This window comes from Oxyura jamaicensis, chromosome 19 (assembly GCF_011077185.1).
Source record: "Oxyura jamaicensis isolate SHBP4307 breed ruddy duck chromosome 19, BPBGC_Ojam_1.0, whole genome shotgun sequence".
In the NCBI taxonomy this organism is placed as follows: Eukaryota; Metazoa; Chordata; class Aves; order Anseriformes; family Anatidae; genus Oxyura; species Oxyura jamaicensis.
This window is the reverse complement of record NC_048911.1, coordinates 3,295,808-3,315,968: the sequence shown is the minus strand read 5'-3', so window position 1 is coordinate 3,315,968 and position 20,161 is coordinate 3,295,808. Positions and strand designations below refer to the sequence as shown.

At 49.2% G+C, this 20,161-nt stretch overlaps 1 protein-coding gene across 1 annotated transcript in view; it reads right to left on the bottom strand.

The window, feature by feature from the left end:
* Nucleotides 1-416: 416 nt before the first annotated feature.
* Nucleotides 417-20,161, bottom strand: part of MYBBP1A (MYB binding protein 1a) — a 61,149-nt gene continuing 41,404 nt past the window's right edge. The window contains exons 24-27 of the mRNA XM_035343308.1: nucleotides 15,558-15,671; nucleotides 4,268-4,369; nucleotides 2,993-3,114; nucleotides 417-1,049 (exon numbers count right to left, since the gene is read on the bottom strand). Of these exons, the coding sequence (XP_035199199.1) occupies nucleotides 545-1,049; nucleotides 2,993-3,114; nucleotides 4,268-4,369; nucleotides 15,558-15,671 (843 nt within the window). The 3' untranslated portion in view covers nucleotides 417-544. The remainder of the gene's footprint in view (nucleotides 1,050-2,992; nucleotides 3,115-4,267; nucleotides 4,370-15,557; nucleotides 15,672-20,161) is intronic.

Genomic DNA, 20,161 nt, shown 5'->3' with positions numbered 1-20,161 from the left:
AACGGCCCAAATTGGATTTATTTAACCTCAGAATATGCAAGTGCAAACCCATTTAACCCCCAGGTATTTAAGGTATTCAGCATCTACCAGCCTGGAAAAGCTGCAAGCACTGCTGGGCCTGGCCAGGACAGCAATGTCCCTTTAAGGATCACTTCTGAACCTCCTACAGGGCTTGACCACACGACTCAGCAGTGCCAGCTCACCTACCGCATCTCCCCAGGGAATCCAAGCAAGCCTCTCGCTTTTGCCTTGGGGAAATCATGGGGAAAAAAAAAGGAGGCTGTGCTCCCGAGCACAAGCTGTTTGGCACTGCCAGAGGAGAGAGAGGGGGAGCCTGCCCGAGCGCAGAGAGGACGTGGCCTCCTGAAGCTCCCCGTGCTTTGGCTGAACCTCCCACACAAGCCAGACCTACAGCGTTAGAGCTCAGCATTATGGTGGTTTTATTTAAATTCAAGGAGGGCATAAAAATATAGTTATAAAAAGATGCTAAAACAGTCCTCTGAGTCACACTGGCCATGCCAGGCCTGGGTGAGTCCATGAACTTTTACTCCTGCAGTGCTGGAGCTTTTTTCTCTTTCCTTTTCTTCTTGGCTTTGCCCTGCTTCTGCAGGGTCTCCTGGCTGGCACTCCCTTTGGCTTTCTTTGCAGCCGGAACCTGTTCAGCTTTGTTACCTGCATCACCTTTCCTTTTTCTATTCCTCTTCTTCTTCTTCTTTTTGTCCACCACGGCATCTCCACCGTTCACAGCTTCACCCCTGCTGCCCGCTGCTGCCACCCCGTTCTCGCTGACCCCTCCGTTCCGATTCTTGCGTTTCTTGCTGCCAGGCACGAGGCCTTGCTTTTGCTTAGGGCTTTCTGTTCCCAGGGCTTGCTCCTCTGGGGCTGCTGGCTCTCCATCTTCACTACCTACTGGTGCTACTCCGTTCTCCTGGACGACTTTCTTGCGATTCTTGCGTTTCTTGGTCTCTGGGAGGAAGCCTTTCTTCTTCCGCTTAAGCGGCTCTGCTCCCTGCGCAGGCTTATTGGCTGTTTTCTCTTTCTTGGGCTTCCTGCAGAGAGAATACCAAAAATCAACAGTAACTCAGTTTAGGGCCAGGAAGCACTGTGATGCACGCTGCAGGCAGGCCACGAACAGGCAGAAGCAGAAGGAAGCAGAGGCATGCCGCAAGGATGAGCGTTGTTATCCCAGAGGGGGTCCGCAGCCCGCAGCGGGGCTGGGGAACTGAGCTGCGGGGGCTGGACCAGGCACAGAGAGGCTTCAGGCAGAATCCCTCGAGCTCCTGTCCCTCCGAGACAATGCTGTACTTACCCCACCTTCCCAAACAAAACCGCCCACGGCCTCCGGCAAGGCTATTGAGATGCTGTCTGCCTGTCTGTCCCGGGTGACAGCCCCAGCAAGGCCTCTGTTTGCTGACAGTGCCAAGAGGTCTTGCAGCAGGAACCCCCCACAAACCCTTCCAGTCTCACCCAGGCAGCCTTGGTTTGCATGCAAGGCACCCGGTGCTGCTGCCGATCTCTGACAAGAGCCAGTTGACAGCTCCACCACCATCCCGGCTACACTGCCCTGAGCCAGCTCAGTCCCCAGAAAGGAATCCTGAAAAGGAACCAGGCGGCAATCCCGCAGCCTTCCTGGAGAGTTGTTCGTGCTGCGTCAGTTCAGGGTAGAAAAAAAAACATCCTGACAACACGATGCTAGTGTTTGCCTCTCAGCACCTCCACCAGGGTGCTGGGTACAAACCACACCTGCTGTAGGTCTGGTCCAGCTTACCTGCACAGAGATCCCTGGGTCTCACAGCAAGATGGCACCAACAGTGACTGAAGGCTGTGCCCTCAAACCCCATTCCTTCCTCGGGCAGCAAGCACAGCTCGGTGTTTCCTACCTGCTACACCCTCAGCAATCCCCTTCACAGACTCTCCTTGCTGCTAACCCAGGCCTTGCCCCTGGGCCAAACGCAGCAGCACGGTGCCAAGCGACCTGTGTGGCACTGCTAAAGGGACCGGAGCTGTGCCACAGGGCTGGGTGAGGCCACCATGCCTGCCAGACTGTTCGAGGCATCAGGAGGGGCCACATCAACAGTTTCAGCTGCCTTGTGCAATTCCTCCCTGCCTGTGAGCCTTCTCACAGTGAGCCACGTGTGAGCATTTCTCCCAGAACCTCTTACTGGGCTGAGATGCCACAGACCAGGCCACCCACACGCTGGGACTGCGACTCCCAGCCGTCAGCAGAGACACCCAGCACTTACCCAACACTGTGCACATCGCTAAATGCTGCCAGGAGGAAGAGGAAGCAAAAATTCCAATTGCAAGCTACTGACATGAACGAAAAAAAGATCCTGCCCTTCTTTTTTTCCTGGAGTAGAAGTCAAATCCAGGTGCCATTCAACACAGTATGAAAGCATGAAGCACTCCCAGCCTTCAAAGCTGCAAGGCAACCTGACTGGGGATCCAGGCACTGAGGAGCCCCAAAATCACTGCAGGGGGCTGAAGGTCCGTGGCAGGGTCTCTCTGGTATTCACTCGCTTCCTGTGACAGCTACTTGTTCCCTCCAGGCTCACATTTGCATGATCAACCTGCTGATGTGGTAGGAGCTGAGTGACTCAGCCCAGCCCAGAAATCCCCTGCAATGTTGGCGACGGCTCTTACACCAGGCCATCGCTCAGAACTGCTGAGAGCAGGTGCTCTGTCCTTGGGTAATCGACTGCCTTACACCTGCTGGCAAGAGCAGATCAGGCATCAGACCTGCCTCCCAATCCTCTTCCAAAAAAGGACCGATCCTAAGCATGCACACACCTGAGCAATGAGCCTGGCGCCAAGCAAAACAAGAAGCGTTTCAACCTCACCAAGCCAGGAGCTCCATTTAAGTCAAACCCCAGTCTGAGCTCTGTGCCCTGACTTCCCTTCTCTTCCTACTTCCCCATCTCAAAGCAGCCAAGCAGGACAGGCGGGCAGCCCCGCAGGCGAGCCGAGAAGCCCAGGGGCCAGCCATACGTACGTGTGATTCAGCCATCGCATGGCGTTCCAGTAGAGAGAGTCGAGGCGTGCTGACTTCCTGATGCCTTCCTGGTTCAGAGCTACCAGCACTTTGTCCAACTTCGTCAGCTCCACGTGCAGCTTCTGCAAGAGGCAAGTGCACACTGACAACGTGCAGGGTGAACTCGGAAGGGGCACTCACAGCAGCAGAGCACAGGCCCATCCTTAGGACAAAACCGTGTCGGACCCACCAGGCTTCTCTAGGCCACTGCCCTGAGCCCATCCACATCAGTGCTTCGATTTGGGGCAAAAATTGGTGAGTTCCACCATGCCACTACATACAGGGTTTGCTTGAAAACTGGGTCTCTAGCATGACAGACATGAGTCTAAGCTCAAATTGTACTGGCATGAAAGGGACTGAAAGGTCCTTTAGTCCTTTTTCCTTTCCATCCCGTGACTGGGAAAGGGGGGACGAAGATGATGTGCCACGTACCTATCCTCAAGAAGAGCAGAAGCGTTTTCAGTCTGGTTTCTAAAGAACACAATCATGCTTCTTCTGACTGCCTCTAACAGCTTCTGTGACCCGGTGGACAATTTCAGTAAAACCAGACAGAAGGGGTGTCTCAGAGGCTATTCAGGTCCTCCAAGGTCCTTGGAAATAATCTCTCCCCACCCACTTTCCTATTAGGTCTCCACAAAGAAATGGGCTGTGGTGCGAGCTTATCAGTAGGAAACTGGGCTTCAGCAATTATGCTGCTTGTGTGATTTTGCTCTCGTAAATAAAACCATGTTGGAAACTGATTTTGTCACCTATAGAAAATCTCCTCATGTTAAAAATGCCGTTTCTCCTTAGAGCTGAACAATGCCTCACTCCAGCTCACAAAGCTTCTGCGTAAGTCTCAGTTTCTGGTAATCAGTCTCTGGGGTTCGGTGAAGAGGAGAGAGCAATCATCTGGGACAAAACCCAGCTCACCCTCACTGTACCCTAGGCTGGATTTCTCCTGATGAGAAAGGAGAAGTCACAGATGTTTGCAGAACACTGCACAAATCCTTCAGTAAGTTCTTGGAGATCAGCTCTCAAGAGCTGTAGATCACTCCTTCAGACTGGAGGGCTTCTCTGTACTCAAATCCAGCCAGGAGTTCCCTCCAGGAGAAGGGAGGCAGTGACGAAGGAGTCACAAGGTAAAATCCAAGCCTGACAGTTGTCAGAGACCTCGGTGGCACTCAGAACAGCCATTTGGCACAGGGTCAGCGTGTCAAGGAGCCAAAGCTACGCAGGATCGGGTCATGCTCTCACCTGCTGCGTCACTGTTTTGAGGAGGAAGTTCAACAGCTCCAAGCTCTTGGCAACTTTCTCTTTCTCAGCCTTCATCCTAAACTCATTGACTGTTTTCAGACTCTGCAAATTAAAGGGAGAGATGGAAGAGGAGCATATGTTAAATGGGGAAACAAATCACTTCTCAGAAGAAAGCAGGAAATCGGCAGGGGTTTGCAGGATTAACCGGTCACCAAAACAACTCTGGAAGGACGAAGCTCACCAAACACTTGGGAGGGTATGAGGTGGAAGCTGCTGTAGCCCAGGTTAATTAAAAAACAGCTGGACAAAATAAGAGCAAACATATCACAAAGGCACCACCCTGCTGCTCTCCCTCGTCTCTAAGCTGAAGCAAAACTGGCGACAGGTTGCTGGCTCCTGGAGAAAAAGAGAGAAGACAGCAACGCCCCTACGGAAAGGCCAGAAGACCGGCAGACAACAGACTCACCTGAGGGACAGCAGCAACCCAGCCGCAGAAGCTGGGATTTGCACGCAAGGCACTAATGTAAAAACCCATTAACACTCACGCCTCGGAAATCCCAGTTGCCGGCACTAGAACAGGGCTTGTCAATCAAGCTTAAATCCGCTGAAAAGGATGGAGAAAATCTCATCTCTTTGTGTTACCTTTATGTGCTGCAGGCTTTCTGAGATGCTGAAAGGTCTGGCTTAGAGGAAAATCACTCCTGAGACAGGTCAAATAAAAGCCAGAGTTGTTTACAAGTGGAGAAGTGCAGCAAAGAGCCATGAAAAGGCAGCTGGATCAGAGAGGCCACCCGGGGGCTTCAGGGGTGCTGATCCTCTGCCTGCAGCTGGTCCTCGCAGCCCTGCTTACGGGGTCGTTATCCTCCCTGCTGCACTTCTGCGTGAATGCACACCCACAGCAAGCCCTGCAGCTGGTACGGGTACACTAACATGAGGAGGATTTTGGGGGACAGGTCTGCCATCGCCAGCGGTGTGTCCAGGGGCAGCCCCTGTCCCTGCAGGAGGCTGCGCTCGTGGCAAAGCTGTCACCGGAGTGTGAGCGTGCCAAACTGGTAATGGGCAAGGCTTGCCCCAGTCGGAGCACCCTCAGGTGATAAGGTGCTGCACCAAACCTGTACCCGGCGGTCCGGAGGTGGGGGTGTGCTGGGAGGTGCCACCTGTCCCTTAGAGCAGCTGCAGCTTTCACTGGGAAGCATTTTCAGGACTTAGAGGAGCAGTTCTCCAGCTATGGCAGCATGAAGCAGGCAAATAAAGTAAAAATCCTTGCAGACACTGAGAGGGGCGAGGCTGTTGAGCAATGAGCCCCCAACAGCAAATAACGACGGCCAACAAGAGTCTAGGAACACTGAGCAGAAAACCAGGGGAGACCACATAATGCCTCTGCAGGAATAGCGGCGTGCAAGTCGAATTATTTACTGTCTGTGCAGGATTTCAACCCCTGGGAGCATCTCTTTTAAATAACAGAAACACAGTTACTTCCTGACCAGGACACACGAGCTCTGTGTTAGAAAGCCGCCACAGTTTGCTGGCTGGAATTCAAGGGGCAACTTCATCTGCGCGTCAGTACCTCGCTGATAATCACTGCCTCCTGATGGACGAGCTGCAACCCTACCCCAGAGATGTCATTAACCTGCAAGGTCACACAATTCAACGGCTCAGAAGTCTCTCAGGTAAAACAAGGAACAAATATTGGGGCGTGCAATTAAAAAACCCATCACGTGTAGGACGTAACAGGCCACGCACGCTCCATGTATTGCACCTACCGCAGTAAATAACAGAAACAATCAGCAAATCAGTTATGGAAACAAAGACTGATTCGCATAAAAGATTTATTTGCAATTTTAGGAAAAGAAGATACTGGTAGGCTAACAGTCATTGCTGGTTCCAGCAGCTTTCAGAGAGGCTGTGTAAGCTCAGGTCTCTGTTTTGCTAAGTCACAGTGAGAGAAAATCAGTACAGGCTGTCAGCACTTCAGGACAGAGCTGCAAGAGGAAGCAGGACCATACTGTGAGGAGGAGCCCCAGTGAAATCAACTATCGTTTCATCTTTTTAAGACACAAACGCTTAAGAATTAAGAAGGTGTTCCAAATAAATTGCATTTTCACTGCAGATAAGCGATGTGGATAACTGCATTTAAGTCATGCAGGCTTGGCTGTCTGTCCTTGCTGTCATCCCTTTTCACAGCATGTTCTGAAGGGTTTGAAACATACCCTGCTGAGGTCAGTAGACAAATCTCTGAACAGCACTTGGGGGGTTGATGCTGCAAGGCCACAAGCAGTTGTCAGGTGCTTGGGAAACTGGGGCGTGCACTGACTGGTCTGGGTGCCCGACCAAAGTCCCGCAGAGCTGCAGAAGGAAAAGCGTGGCTTCCCTGCTGGAGATGGGAGATACCACGGGGCTACTGACATCACTGCAGCGAGACTAAACATCCAAATTAAAGGACGTGTTTTGCATGAGTCTGGAAACTTCGGCATGGTTACACCAGCACAAACAGCCAGAGGCGATCCAGTACAATTTAGGTGCTCTGCAAACAAATAGCTCCCTACTAACATGGATCGCTTTTAAACAGCTCTCAAAGACTAGGAAGGAACAAGGAGAACGGTGGGGGGTGGATGGAGAAGCTGGAGGAGCAACAGAAAAGCAGCAGATAATTAAGAAGTGCAGAATGCACAATTTTCTCTGGTCCAGAACTGCTGTGTAATGCTTTAAGGAAGCTGGATGCAGAAAAGCATTACTATTTCTCAATTTCTCTCCTTTCCCCTTCCCTTCTGCTTCAAAGGGCATAAAAGAAATTTACTCCAACGAGCACAGAAATGCCAGCTCCTCTGTATGTTCAGCCCTGCCTCCTTGAAGTCTCGAGCCCGGTTCCTGCCCAGCTCAGCGCCATTATCCCGATCTCATCACCACTCAGAACCTCCCCATTACTTGCTACATGAGATGCTATCTGCTGTCACACCTGGCTTCACTGCCATCCTCCCATAGCAGGGAGTGCACACAGGGGTTTGTGTTAGGATGTTATGCATAAAGGAAACTGTCGGGGCTGCTGGCAAGCCTTGGGGACTGCTCCCAAGGAATGAAATCCCAAGTCTCTTCCACTCTGAGTCCAAACCTCAAAAGCAGCTTTCCCAAGTATTTGTCCTAAATTCTTGCTACATCCAGTACAGTACCAAGCACTGTCTGTGTGTTGGGGGCTTGCAAAGCAGATTACTTGGGTCCACTCCCTCACTCGGTGATCTGAATGATGAATTTAGCACTGCCACCCCGAGTGCCTAGGTCAGCCATTTTACGGGCCTACAATAATTTCATGAGGGGAACATATACAATGCAAACATAAAAATAAAGCAAAAACCATTATGTAACAGATGGCAGACTGCAACACGTGGCAAACATGCCTTAAAAAGAAAAGCAGCATTTCAGTCATCTGCAGCATCCTTCGGAGAGCCTCACACACTGGTTAGATTGCAAAAGCCCTGCACAAAGTGTCTCCATTTTGCATCGCAAAACTGAGGCACAAAGCAGTGGCTTTGCTTCCAGCTCTGCTATAGGTGACGGAGGGTCCAGTGAAAACTCAGAGAAGCTTGTCAGACTGCCTGTTCTGTGATTCTCTGCCATGTGCTGTTTGCAAAGGCATCCAACTCTCCTTTCCCCAGCCCTCTAAAAGCATTAGGAGTGGCATAACCCAATCACCTAACGCTCAGAGCAGGGAGCACGTGGCTTATACTCAGGAGCCACACTTCGCCCCTTGCTGATCGTGTTATTTTTTCTGCCATTTCTGCCTTTGTTACTCTGCTCCTTCAGTAATAGCCAGGCCCAACTTCAGGGAATCCCGGTTCCAGTTCCAGCTCGGTAATACCTGTGATGGTTAATCGTGCCTGCACATCTCTGCTGTCAGCATATCTGGGCAGGTCACTTTCCGAAAGGGAAAAATAGGGAGGCAGTTTTCACAGCCGAAACTCCCACCTCGTCGCAAGCCAATGCAGCAACACGGTTCCTGCCTCGCCCTGCGTGGATTCAGCTGGCAGAGAGGTGTGGGCTTGTTATGCCAAACACGCTGCTTCCAGGGGCCTCTGGCTGCATCTGGTGGATGGCACTCCTGGATCCAGAGTCCTCTGCTTCTAGGATTTCTACAAGGACAGCAACCTATCAATCAGTATTTTTTTTCTTTTATTTCTAAGTCCTGTTATCCCAGCTACTGCAGGATCCAACCTTCACTCCACCTCTCACTGTGGTTCCCAGCATCACTTCACTTCCACAAGGGCTGTGCAAAACATGTTTGTTAGAGCACAGCAGGTGAATACCTGCAGCAATTCACTCACAGAAGTAGGAGAGGGGGCTGACAGCTAGAAAGGGGCATTATCCAGGTAGCTCCACGCCTCACATTCCAGGGTAGGATTTTAGTTTAAGCCCAGGACCCCACTGAAACCTGCAAAAGAGCAAGAAGTGCTGCACATGCATCTGGAGCCACAGTCAGCATCCCAGCTACTGCCCAGCTTTCCCTGCAGGGAAATGGCAATAAGCTGTTTCAGGGAGCAAAGCAGCGTTTCTGGAAGTCTCCACAATCACAGCTGCCTGCAACCTCAGCCTCCTGCTCCTCTTCCCTTTCACAGGTACCACGGTGGGGACACGCTCAGCCCCAGCTTACAAGTCACAGCAGTATCTCAGAGTCTGGATGAGCACCCTGCTACCAAGAGCAGAGCACATCTAGCTGGAAGTTTGAACACCGTGTAATATTTATGCATTCCCAGCACGTCCTTCAGCCTGCTTCATTGTTCAAAACAAACAGCTCCGTGGGCTCAGCCTGACAGATCTGCGCGCTCCGTGAGCCGGCGAAGCCTGGCCAACCTGCATTCTTTCCACACGCCGTGCTATCTCCATCCTTCCCCCTCCTCCCCCAAACAGACCTGATGCTGACGGATAAATGTGCAGATTCACGGCCGAACGCAGTGCCAAGAGCCTCCTGCAAAACACACACCTCCACCCGCCCTGCACGGCCTTGCACCTCCTGGCACAGCCCGGGGTCGCTACCCTGAGCTCTCTTCTCCAGCAGCGAACAGCTCAGCCAAGTTTCCACCCCGCTGAATGGCCGTGCTCACGCTCAGATAGCGCTCAAGGAGCACGAGCTCGCTTTGCTGACCGCTTCCACGCCGGCTGTGAAAGCTGAAGCTTTGTTCTTTGCTCCATGCTGCTCACAAGGTCCCTGAGCACAGACACAACCTGATGTTTTGCTGCTGCCATGGCTCTGCTCCCCACGGTGGAGCCGCCCTCTGAGGGTCCCAGTAAGCAGGTTTGGAGCCCTACAAGTAGGTGCCCATTACCTGAGCCAAAGCACCAGATTTCCCATGTCAACAGGCAGGCAAGCTGTGAGGCGTGGGAGGGGAACAGCCTTCCTGTGCTGTTCAGAGCAATAACAAACCGAGCTAATAACAAACTGAAAAGCAAATGAAGGATTTTAGCATTCGGCACGCTCGTAGCTCCTGTCATTATCTGAAGCAAGCACCCCTGTCTCACCTGTAATTACCCTCCCATTGCTCCTGAGAGGTACGCCAGCCTTATTCCCACCATTTTGCAGAGGCTGAGGAGGCCAAGCACTGAGTCACACAGACCATGGCAGAGCCAGGAATCAGCCAGGAACTTCCTAAAACCCAGACAAGCCATCTCCAAACACTTCCTTTGCGACCGTGTTCATTGAACCCCCGCTCAAACTGAGGGCTAAATAATGAAGACGAGCCAGGGAGGAGGGAAGAGCATGCTGTTTCACACCAGTTCCCATCCATCCACAGAGCTAGGTCCACTTTTCACATCAATGCACACAGTTTGCACAAGCACATACACACAGGGAGAGGTTCTCACACCACCCACTTGAAAGAGCTGCTGCTGAGAGCACTAAAGGAGGAAAAAAAAGCATCGACAATCCTTCCTCCCTTCGTTCCCTCTCACTAAAGTTTCTGAGGACTAAAAGTGTAGACAGAGAAAGAGCAGGGGACTAAGCAGACCCACATGCTGAAGGGTGCAATTAAAGGTCCTTTTCTGCACTGTTTATTTTGGCTGTTATTAGAGGGAGGAGCCCAGAAATCAAGACGACATTCTTACAGAAAATGCCAATGCTTTCCCAAGTTTAAAGATCTGATCATTTTCTCCATAGACCACATGCAAATGCAGCAGGGAAAAACCATCCAGGACAGCTGAGGGAACAGAGGAGAATGAATTCTCCGCAGAGACATCTGAAAGCACGTCAAAGATATCAGTTAAATCACGACTGGCCTCATTTTACAAGCTGAGAGGCTGAGAAAGGGCAATGAATTAAGAATTTATAAGGATGGACAGATAAAAGTTCAGGCAATCTTCAAGAAAAAAAAATGAAGAATGGCTTTCTTGGAGATTTGATGAAGTCACTGTTAATAATTTATCTCCATACAAATTAAGACACCAGTAATCAAACATGATGCCCTTCAGAGATGAAGGGCAGGAGGATGTACAGTACAACCCTCTCTCCTTCCTCACATGCCGAGTGGCTCCAGCTACTTCCTTGAAATCCCTTGCCGAACCACACAACATCGACAAAACCCTCTAATGCCATACCACAGAAGTCTTCAGAGAGCATACAGTACCTTTCAAACTATGAGTCCTGAGGTTTATCTATGATTAAAGAAAAGAAAAGAGGGTTATCTATACTGCTCCTCGCCCAGGCCATGTAATCCCCTGACTGTCTACACTCGCTCCTTTCTACAGAGAAACAGCTCTGGTCCGGCACCGAAGCTGGGTACTGGTTCCTGTGGGTGTTTTTACACTCCAGGATGCCCTGATTCCACTTTGGGACCAACCGACCAACCTGAACTCACTCTCTTCTCTGCTCTTCCTGTCCTTTAGTCAGGATACAACACTGACAAAACAAGTGAAAGAAAAAAGAAAACAGTGAAGTTGGGCCCTTCCTATCACGTACTTACTGCATAAATCAGACAAAGGAAACCCTCAGGAAACTGCTGCGTCCAAGCCAGAGAAAGCAGCTTTACCAACAGTTTTTCTGACAGCTGTTTTGTTTTGAAGTTGCCCAGCAATGAAAACACGCTTTTTGTGGCATATTCCTTAAATCCTTTTCCACTTCCCCCTGACTTTCACGTTGTAGCTGGGAGTTTCAGCATGAAGTTGGGAGTTACACAAAGCACCTTGGTTCAGGAGGGCAAGCCAGTCCCTGGGAAAGGGATGACATAAAAAGGTAATGTAATTATGTATTCAGATCCCGGAGCTTCCTGCCCCAAATCTGTCACCGAGTTACTAAAAATTGGCATGGCTTCAAGATCACTCTAAAGACAAGACAGCAATTTTATAACCTATCAGAAAGAAAACAGAAATATCCCTAACAAGGGGGACAAACAACAAAATGTGCCCACAATGACAACCAGGAGAGATGAAAGACCAAAGTGAGAGCAGCACGATAAAGTCAAAAAGACGGTGTGTGAACCCTAGCAAAGAGATCCCCCACCAAAACTGTGACTGTTCCCAACACGATATGGGAAATTTGGGCCTCCCCGGTCCTGCCACTGACTCTGGGCAGCCTGAACCCACAGCCACCAGCTTCCTCCTGGAGATAACATGGGGACGGGGACTGGTGCCCAACACAGCTCTTCTGAAGCCAAGTTAAGAAACAGTCAGATTGTCCAAGCAGAGAGAGGGTCTCTGGGATGTCCCAGGAGATCAAAGCTTGATCCTTGGCTTGCCTCCCGGCCAAGTATGTCATCTGTAAAACAGGGAGAACAACTGTAGCTGAACGCATCAGCTCTTGGATTTCTGCAGAATACTTTCATCATTACATCAGCAACTCACTGGTTAGAATTTCCTTTGTAAAGCGCTTCGAGACCTGCTGATAAAAGAACAAAGCTGTGTCGAAGATGAAGGAGTCTCTCTCAGATGCTACAGCATCTCCGGTGAGCTCTGTCATTTACAGCATGAGGCAACAGCACTTCTTTGTACTGTAAACACAACCGAGTTGTCTAGACACCCAGCATCAGAATAAACTTGAACAGCCGTCAAAAGGTTCTGCTTGGTGTAAAGCTGCCCGTTGAGGACATAGGAGGCCAAAAGTGTGCCAGAGCTATCTCTCTGCCTCCTCACCATGGCCTACTGTTCAATAAAAGCTGCTCACGGGGCAGTCCTGGGGCCTGTGGATGGTGTTTTCTGCCCAGAAGACCCAACAGAAAAAGCCGAGATCACCAACAGCAAGTAGGGCTTTCCTAGGAACAAGTCAACCCCAAAGTAACCGCAAGGATATCAAGATTTGCCTTGCTGACAGCAAGGAGATGGCAGACATGAATCCCTCATGACTGTGATATCTGTTTTATAAGCATGCTTAAGCATCTTGGGAACAAATAAGGTCACATTAGCTTATGTAAGCACAAGAGCCATTGCCCCACAGCAGCCGGAGCTGCTATTTCAGGAAGCTGTCTCTTCATTTAAAGCTCCTGGCTGTTGATTCTCCCTCATCTGCCTCTTGCTTTTGCACAGATAATTCAATGATATCCAAGGCTGCAGTCTTCTCACGTTGCTTCGTTCCCAGTTCCAGCACATATCACTGCCCCAAACCCTGCCAGGCTCCTCACCAGGTGGGCTGTAGGTATGCAGTGCACGCACTGAGGTGACAGGACAGAAAGCAGACACCAGGAGGTTGCATCCTGCCCTCTCACACAGCCTTACCCCTGCAATGGCAGTCCTGCACTTCAAGAGCCACCTGCCCCATAGCTACAAACCTGACCAAGGACACAGAGTGAGGAGGGAAGCTTTCAGGGGGCAGCTTCCTCGAGGACAATGCCACTGCCTGAATTACAAGTGCACGTCAGCCTCCTCAGTCACAGCGTTGGCCCTCCCAGGCTATTTCACTGGCTCACTGTGTCAAAGAGTGCTGTAAAATCCTGCATTATCATTTTTTCTTCTTAAACCAGCTCTTTGTGAAATATGGCGGCAGGAAAGGCCAATGACAGCAAATGCAGATCTTTTAACTAGAGGCAGGACAATAAAATTTCATCATTTAGGATTTCCAGAGCATCGCAAACTGCTGCTCTCAGTCAGGGTCTCGTGGGTAAGCGCTCACACATCAACACCTACCTGTGTGCACACCCCCTCAGAAACCAGGGCTGACCCACTGAAACAAGACTGAGCTTCAGGAGACGGCTGCAGCTCTGCAAGTGCCCTCACTCCCTCTAGATAAGCAGAGGCATGGACAGGCTTCAGGGACAGAAATTGAGTTGTCTGGCCCAAGCTCTTACTAATACAGTCAAAGTAATCTCACCCCATAATTTCAGCACCAGGCCTGTAACTTCCACCTAGCCTGCAGCTCCTCCTTCAGACAAGCACACAATTTCCACCTGGAAATTCAGAGCTAATAAAGTTATTAGGAGTAAATAACTCCTCAGCAAGTTATTTCGATGGTGGATTATTCCCTTTGACAAATTCTAAAAAACTTCAACATTTCTCAATTTCCAGCCTCCGGATTTCACTGAGACTTCTAAGTGGGACTTTTACCATCTCCAAAAGAGATCGGTCATGATATGAATATTGTTCTACTACACAATAAAGCTGCTGCATGTTTTTACAGCTATTAGTCAGGTGTGTATTTCAGTGCACATGTGCAAAAAGACACAGAATACCTTCTGCAGCTCTAGAAAGCTTTACAGCACAAGTGTCAGCCTTTGGCCATGAGTTAAAGCTGTTGGATGGAATATAAGGTCTCTGATCCCTACAAATTGCAGCAATATTTCAAGAGGAGCAGCTGATCCAACTCCAAGGAGCTATACCAGCACTGTGCTGCTGCAACGGTGGAGCAGGAGGAAGGGAGGGGAAAAATGCATATACATCCACCTACAGAGCAAACAGAAATGGAAAAATGTTATGTCAGAGCTTTTTGAGAACAGCCAAAAAGAGGAGTAGCACCCGTGTGCCACTAGCAGCTAATAGTGTAGGAGGCCTGCTGCCCACGGGGTACTCCTCGGACAGCCCAAACAAACTGACACTATTTCCCAGGAATTTTTCTTTAAACACAAATGACCACAAAAATGAGAGGCGCTGAGGAAGCTTTGGTAGCAAAGCTCATTAAAATACTGGAGGGGTTGCAAGATGCTAAACTTTCCCTGACGAGGATAGCATAAAGGCATTGTAAACGTTTGTGGTTTCCCAGTGAATCACTCGGAGTCCTGCAGGCATTTAGCTGCTGCAGAGAAACATGGAGGTGACCAAGTTGGGAGGAGTAGTGTGTTTTGTGCAGCTGGAAAATAAAACCATACCTAACTCCACCCATTGGATTCCTGACGTCACCATTAAATACAAGCATTTAATGAAGCCCAGGATTACCTGCTTCATCAAGAATTGTAAACACCACCTCTGAATTCCTTGATGTAAACTTGCTTAGATTTGTCCCTCCTCAAAAGAAAACAAAGCTAATTGTTCTGTTCCAATATGGGAAACTGGAATGCCCTAAATCATCAGGTAACCAGCATTTAAGGAAACAGGAACGAAAGCTACACTTAGGAAGAGGCCAGTACTACAGTTAGGTATGAACACCAGGTCTGGAATGTCCCGTGTCATGGTATTTAGTCACCACACCATAACATTAATTTGGCTGTTTGGTTCCCCTCCGTCAGTCCCTAAGCAGCTAATTGGATGGCATCCTTCAATCTCCTCTCTCACAGATCACCTCCTACAGAACAGCTGCACCCAAAAGCTGCCTTCAGGTACAATCCACGCCTGCCACTGCATCAGGAGCCCTGCAATTTCTGTATCACTGTTTATTCTACATGCACTGCTTGCTAATGTATACGAAGGTTTCCCTGGTAAATAATATCAGCAAAGGAGTCTGGTCCCAAAGGTCTGCAATGCACCAGGAGCCAGAAGTCTAGCAAACCTCATCTCTCTTTGGCCCTGTAGTTTTTTCAAATACAGAACTTCCATAAAACTTTGTGAAATTAAGTTGATGTTCATAATTCCTTTCATTTCAAAACTAATTTTTAAAGCAACCTAAAACTGACCCGAGTGTATCCCCTCAATCTCGGTCCCTCCGTCTCTTGGCTCCACACACAAGCACTGAGCTGTACCAGGCACCTTCGTGCGCTCCGTAAAAACACGTCTAAATAGCAGTGCTGCAAGAACGCTGCGATCCCAGTGGACGCCACCCAAACCTGGGGTGAGCAGGCACAACCCCAGTGGAGCACAGCCTCAGACTCCAGCTCCGAGGCCACGCTCCACATCAGCAAAAGCAGCATCCATGAGGTGCTCTCCGCACGCTGAACATGTTGAAGCTTGTTACCTCTGTCACTTGGCTGATGCTCTCTCTCATCAATTCCTCCCACTCCTCCTCGGTCATGGAGAGCTTCAGCTCACGAAGCGGCAGAACCTTCTGGAGAAGCAGACAGGCCTGGGCCTGAAAGAGAAAGGGAAGAGAAGGCGTGAAACTGCACGCTCTCCAGGGAAGGTGTTAGCAATGCAAACACCCCACTGAAGCAAACAACGAAGCCCAGCATCAGGGGAACACTGTTACAGACACCGCGTACCCTCACCAACGCATGTATCATCACCCCGGTAGAAAGCAGCCTCTAGACCCTGACGGAGCCAGTCCTCAGCAGAGAGGGTCGTGATTGCTGGCTGAACACATGTATTTAGAAGAGGAGGTCAAAGGGGTGGGAAGGGATCATGCTGCTTCTAGATTCAGGCACTGCTATCCAAAACATGCTTTCATATCTGGTCTGAGCACACCAATTTAGTCCCCACGAGTCTTCAGGCAGCTCTTTGCGTGACTCTGCCTTTTACTGTGCCCTGACAAACGCAGTGGGCACAAATAAACAAAAATAAAAGCTGGCAGATTAGCAAATGCTGCTTTTCAAAGGAACCCCAGATGGAAGCTGCTGTTCAGAGCAGCGCTCAGCCTTGCCCTGCAGCCAAGCTCACTCGTTAAGCCTGTAAGTTAACACAGCAATGAGAAAGGGTAGCCAGTGGAAAACCAACAGTAATCTGCAATCTTCTCACCTGTCCTTTCCTGTTCCAGCATCCCTGTTCTAAGGTTCTTAGGTACGAGATTAATTCAGTAATGGACAAAAGCAAATGACAGAAACACAGAGAATACACTAATGAGGATTAGTGCAAATAGTTTAGAGGATTTAAGGGGAATGTTTTCCTAACAGCATGGAGGTAGTGAGCAAATTCTAACCACATACAAAGACAAATTACTGCCTCTAGCTGCCACCATGCAGACCAAAATTGAATGCAGGTATAAATACCAAAAATCATTGGGAATTGTATCAAGAATTAATCTCATCCAAAGGAAGCAAGGGCTGCCCTTTTAAAGCATACACTGCAACTGAAGCTGCCCTACAGACAGCAACCGAGCAGTGTTTGTGAAATCCTTTATCAAAAATGCCCTTGAGATTAAAAGTCCAAGAGATCTCAAGAAAAAAAAAAAATCAGACTGGTGATACCAAACCTGGCCTGCAGATACCCCAAAGACACACAGGAAGCAAGCTGAAAAGGGTATAGCAGGAGGCTAAAAGCTGGCCACCTGGTACCCACACCTCGACTGGAGCAGTTTTAGGGAACTCTTTGTGGTAAGGGAAGAAATCCCTAGATTTTCTGAGAGCGTTCAGACCACCCAAAGCTGTAGGCAGTCAAACCGCTGCCCCAAGGGCTCAGGAAGGTCTGTGCTCCCCACCCAGCACCCTCCAGGCTCCTGTGATGGAGGGTTATGTTTCTCAAAGCCCAATTAACCCACAGGCACCCAGAGCAGCTTTCTGTGTTAAAGGATCTGCTGGAGGGACAAGACATCGAAGACGAGGCCCCCACCAGGTAATTCCAGTGCTTGTGTTTGGGTTACCCCAGAGCAATGTCAGCAGCTACGTAAGCTCACCTCCAGCCTGCACCAGTGTGGCCAATGCAGAGAATTATCCAAATAGAGCAAGCTTTCACCAACAAACTACTTCTGTTCATTACTTGGGGGAGAACAGAAGGGAAAAACCAACAAGACTACGTCAAAAGATTTATGTTGATTTAATGAGAGAGGGACAGCCCTAATGCCATGTTCGAGGCAGGCGAGCTTGCATATTCCTTGTAATTATGGGGAGGCTGCGTCCTACAGAACAAATTATGGCATGTCTGCATGCATGTACCAAATGTAGTGGAAAGTCACTTCGGTGCAATTACAAAGCGAACGTGACCCTCGCAGTAAATGAAAGGCCGTAATTCATTCTGAAAGGCTCAGGCAGGGTCATAAACCTCAAGGCACCATCTCTTTGGCAATTACAAAAGCATTCACACTGCAAATGGGGGAAAAGCACAGAGAGGGGGCCTTGTAAGCAACCCTGGTGGTGCTGCAGGATTTACTCGAGAGACAAGCAGAAGACCAGAGGCAGGACTACAAGGAAGCACACCAGTCAGCAGTGGCGAGAGCGCTGCACGCCAGTGAGGAAAAGAGCTGGAAAGGAATCAAAGCCATCCAAAGGAACAAGGAGCTCTGGAGACCTGAGATTCAACGGGTAGACTGACAGGGAGACCCTAAGCAAGGCCTGCTTCTCAGTAAGCACTACGCTTAACAACGACTTAAAAAGAAAGGAAGAAACCCTCTGAACATCCATCCCTTCTGTGTCGCAGACTGGGAAGTCAAAATACCCAGGCAACTGAGAAGCCTGGCTGGTGCTATCCCTCCTTAGCAGTTTTGTCACACTCCCAGCTTTCATACCTCCAGCCCCTATATTAGATTCAAGCAAAGAGAAAATAAGTTTTGATTTCCATGTAATTAAAACATTGCTATTGCTGTACTCAACACACTCCTGTGTTTCATGATTGTTTCTTTAGCCCACTGATAATTTAGCATCAAGCGTGAAAAACTTTTCTCATTTGAAAGAATAAAAGTAAAATAAGAGATCTGTTTGTTGGTTGAAATAAAATTGGGCTTAAGAACATCTCGGTTGGAGAGCAGACGTGACGCTAATAATTATAATGTCCTACGCTGTAGTTTAAGGTGATCGTATTTATCCCACACTCGGTGACTCCTCTGATCTTAGATGCAGTTATTAACGTGCAGCTCTCACACAGCCTATTTTTCCAGAGCAAACTGCACAGCTAAATAGAGGAAGTTAACCACAGGGAGAAGAGCTGACTCAAGTGGAGTCAGCCAGAAGACTCAGGGGCAGAACCAAAACTAAAACTCAGTTCTTCAACCCCAACACAATGGTAAACCCACCAGGAAAGAGCATGGCCCACCCCTCCCACTGATGCCATCCCATTTCTGCAAGTTCAGGAGAGGCATCGATATCCCTCATAAGACAGAGGCACAACCACTGCGCTTCGCTCTCAGCACTTATCACCTGAAGAAGGATCCTAGATGTCACCAGGAGGTTGCTTAACCAGTAAATGCCCTCAGGGAAACCATCTAGCAAGCAGGACCACGAGGCTGCCACATCATCTCGGAAAATAACAGCCTTCAGTCGTGGCCTTTCAGCAACAAACTCATCCAATGTGCTGTCAGGGCTCCCTCCCGAGAAATGCTGAACCACGGGCTGAAAGGTCACAGAACAGCTCCCTGCAGAATAGTCCCTGGCAGGAGTCACAAAAAGGGTTTTAAATGCTCAAAATGAATCGCTTTCATGAGCTCCAGGAGCTTCTCCTGAAAACATGTGCTTTATCACCTAACGTAAGAGGGGCTAAGAGTATAGGCCCTATGCAGAAATAAGGAAGGACCCACGGTGACACAGATTCCCAGGATCGCTTTGTGAGCCCTTGGAATCACAAAGAAACAGCTCTCTCTTTGCAGCTCACCTCCCTTATCTTCCCTACTAAAGAGGCACAATGCAGCTGAAAGGAGAAAACATTCGAGACGTGAACTTCTACGCATTTGGAAGTGAATGTTCATTTCTCACCTCCCACCTGCTCCCAAGGTTTCCAGACACCACATGCCATTTCACTTGAGCATCACGCTAGCCTGCTTTCTGGGAGCCCAGATACTCCATGTTTTCAAGAATGAGGCTGTTCACAGGATTTTTCAAGCCATCTCCCAGACTGAGACTCTTCCCACTGCTAGTCACTTCTGCAAACCAGCTGCTGTTACTTGGTGGTGCACTGTGACAGTGCTAGTAATCCAGAAACATCCTTTAGAAATAAAAAATAGCCACAAAATCTACCCATTTTCTGTTCTGTGAAACAGAGGTTTTAGTGTGCGTGTGCACAAATGCAAGAAAAACATGTACAGGAAAATTGCATTCATGCAAGATGTTTCCATTCACATGCATTTAAAAAATAAGTAATTTAGCATTTTATAAGCTTGTGCTCAAAGACACAAGCCCTCTCCTGTCCGAGCAGCAGTAAAGAAAAACCATTCCCACTATACACATCACACTCGGATCCCTGTCTACTTTCTTACAGCCTTCTTGGAAACAGTTAGGACCTGTCCATGTGCCCACTAGAAGAGGCACTGGGCATACACAAAGTGGCAATTGCTGCCTCCTCACAAAGGCTTCTGAAGAGCAAGACCACACGCAGAACGCATTAGGAGGAGCCAAGCCACCCCCATAGTACAAACCCTTAGCATCAGAACGTTATTAACCCCTGTCATTTCTCACATTTATCCTTAACGTGTTTATGATGTGTCTTCTATACGCGATACAGGCACCAGCTGCAGACATTCTACTATCACATCACAGACCAGCAGCAATTTGAATTGGGTTTGGCAATTTTGGAAGCTGCCACAACACCACCATTACCAGGAATCTCACAGAGGGTTCTCTGCATTTTCTCAGTGCCAAATGAAGCCTGCTGTGTTCATGACAGCCCTGCGAAAGAGCCAAGTGTCATCAGCGCTTCACAAAAGGACAGAAATAGCAGAACACCCAAGGGTCCCAGCTACCAAACTCCGGTCCAGTTCAGAAG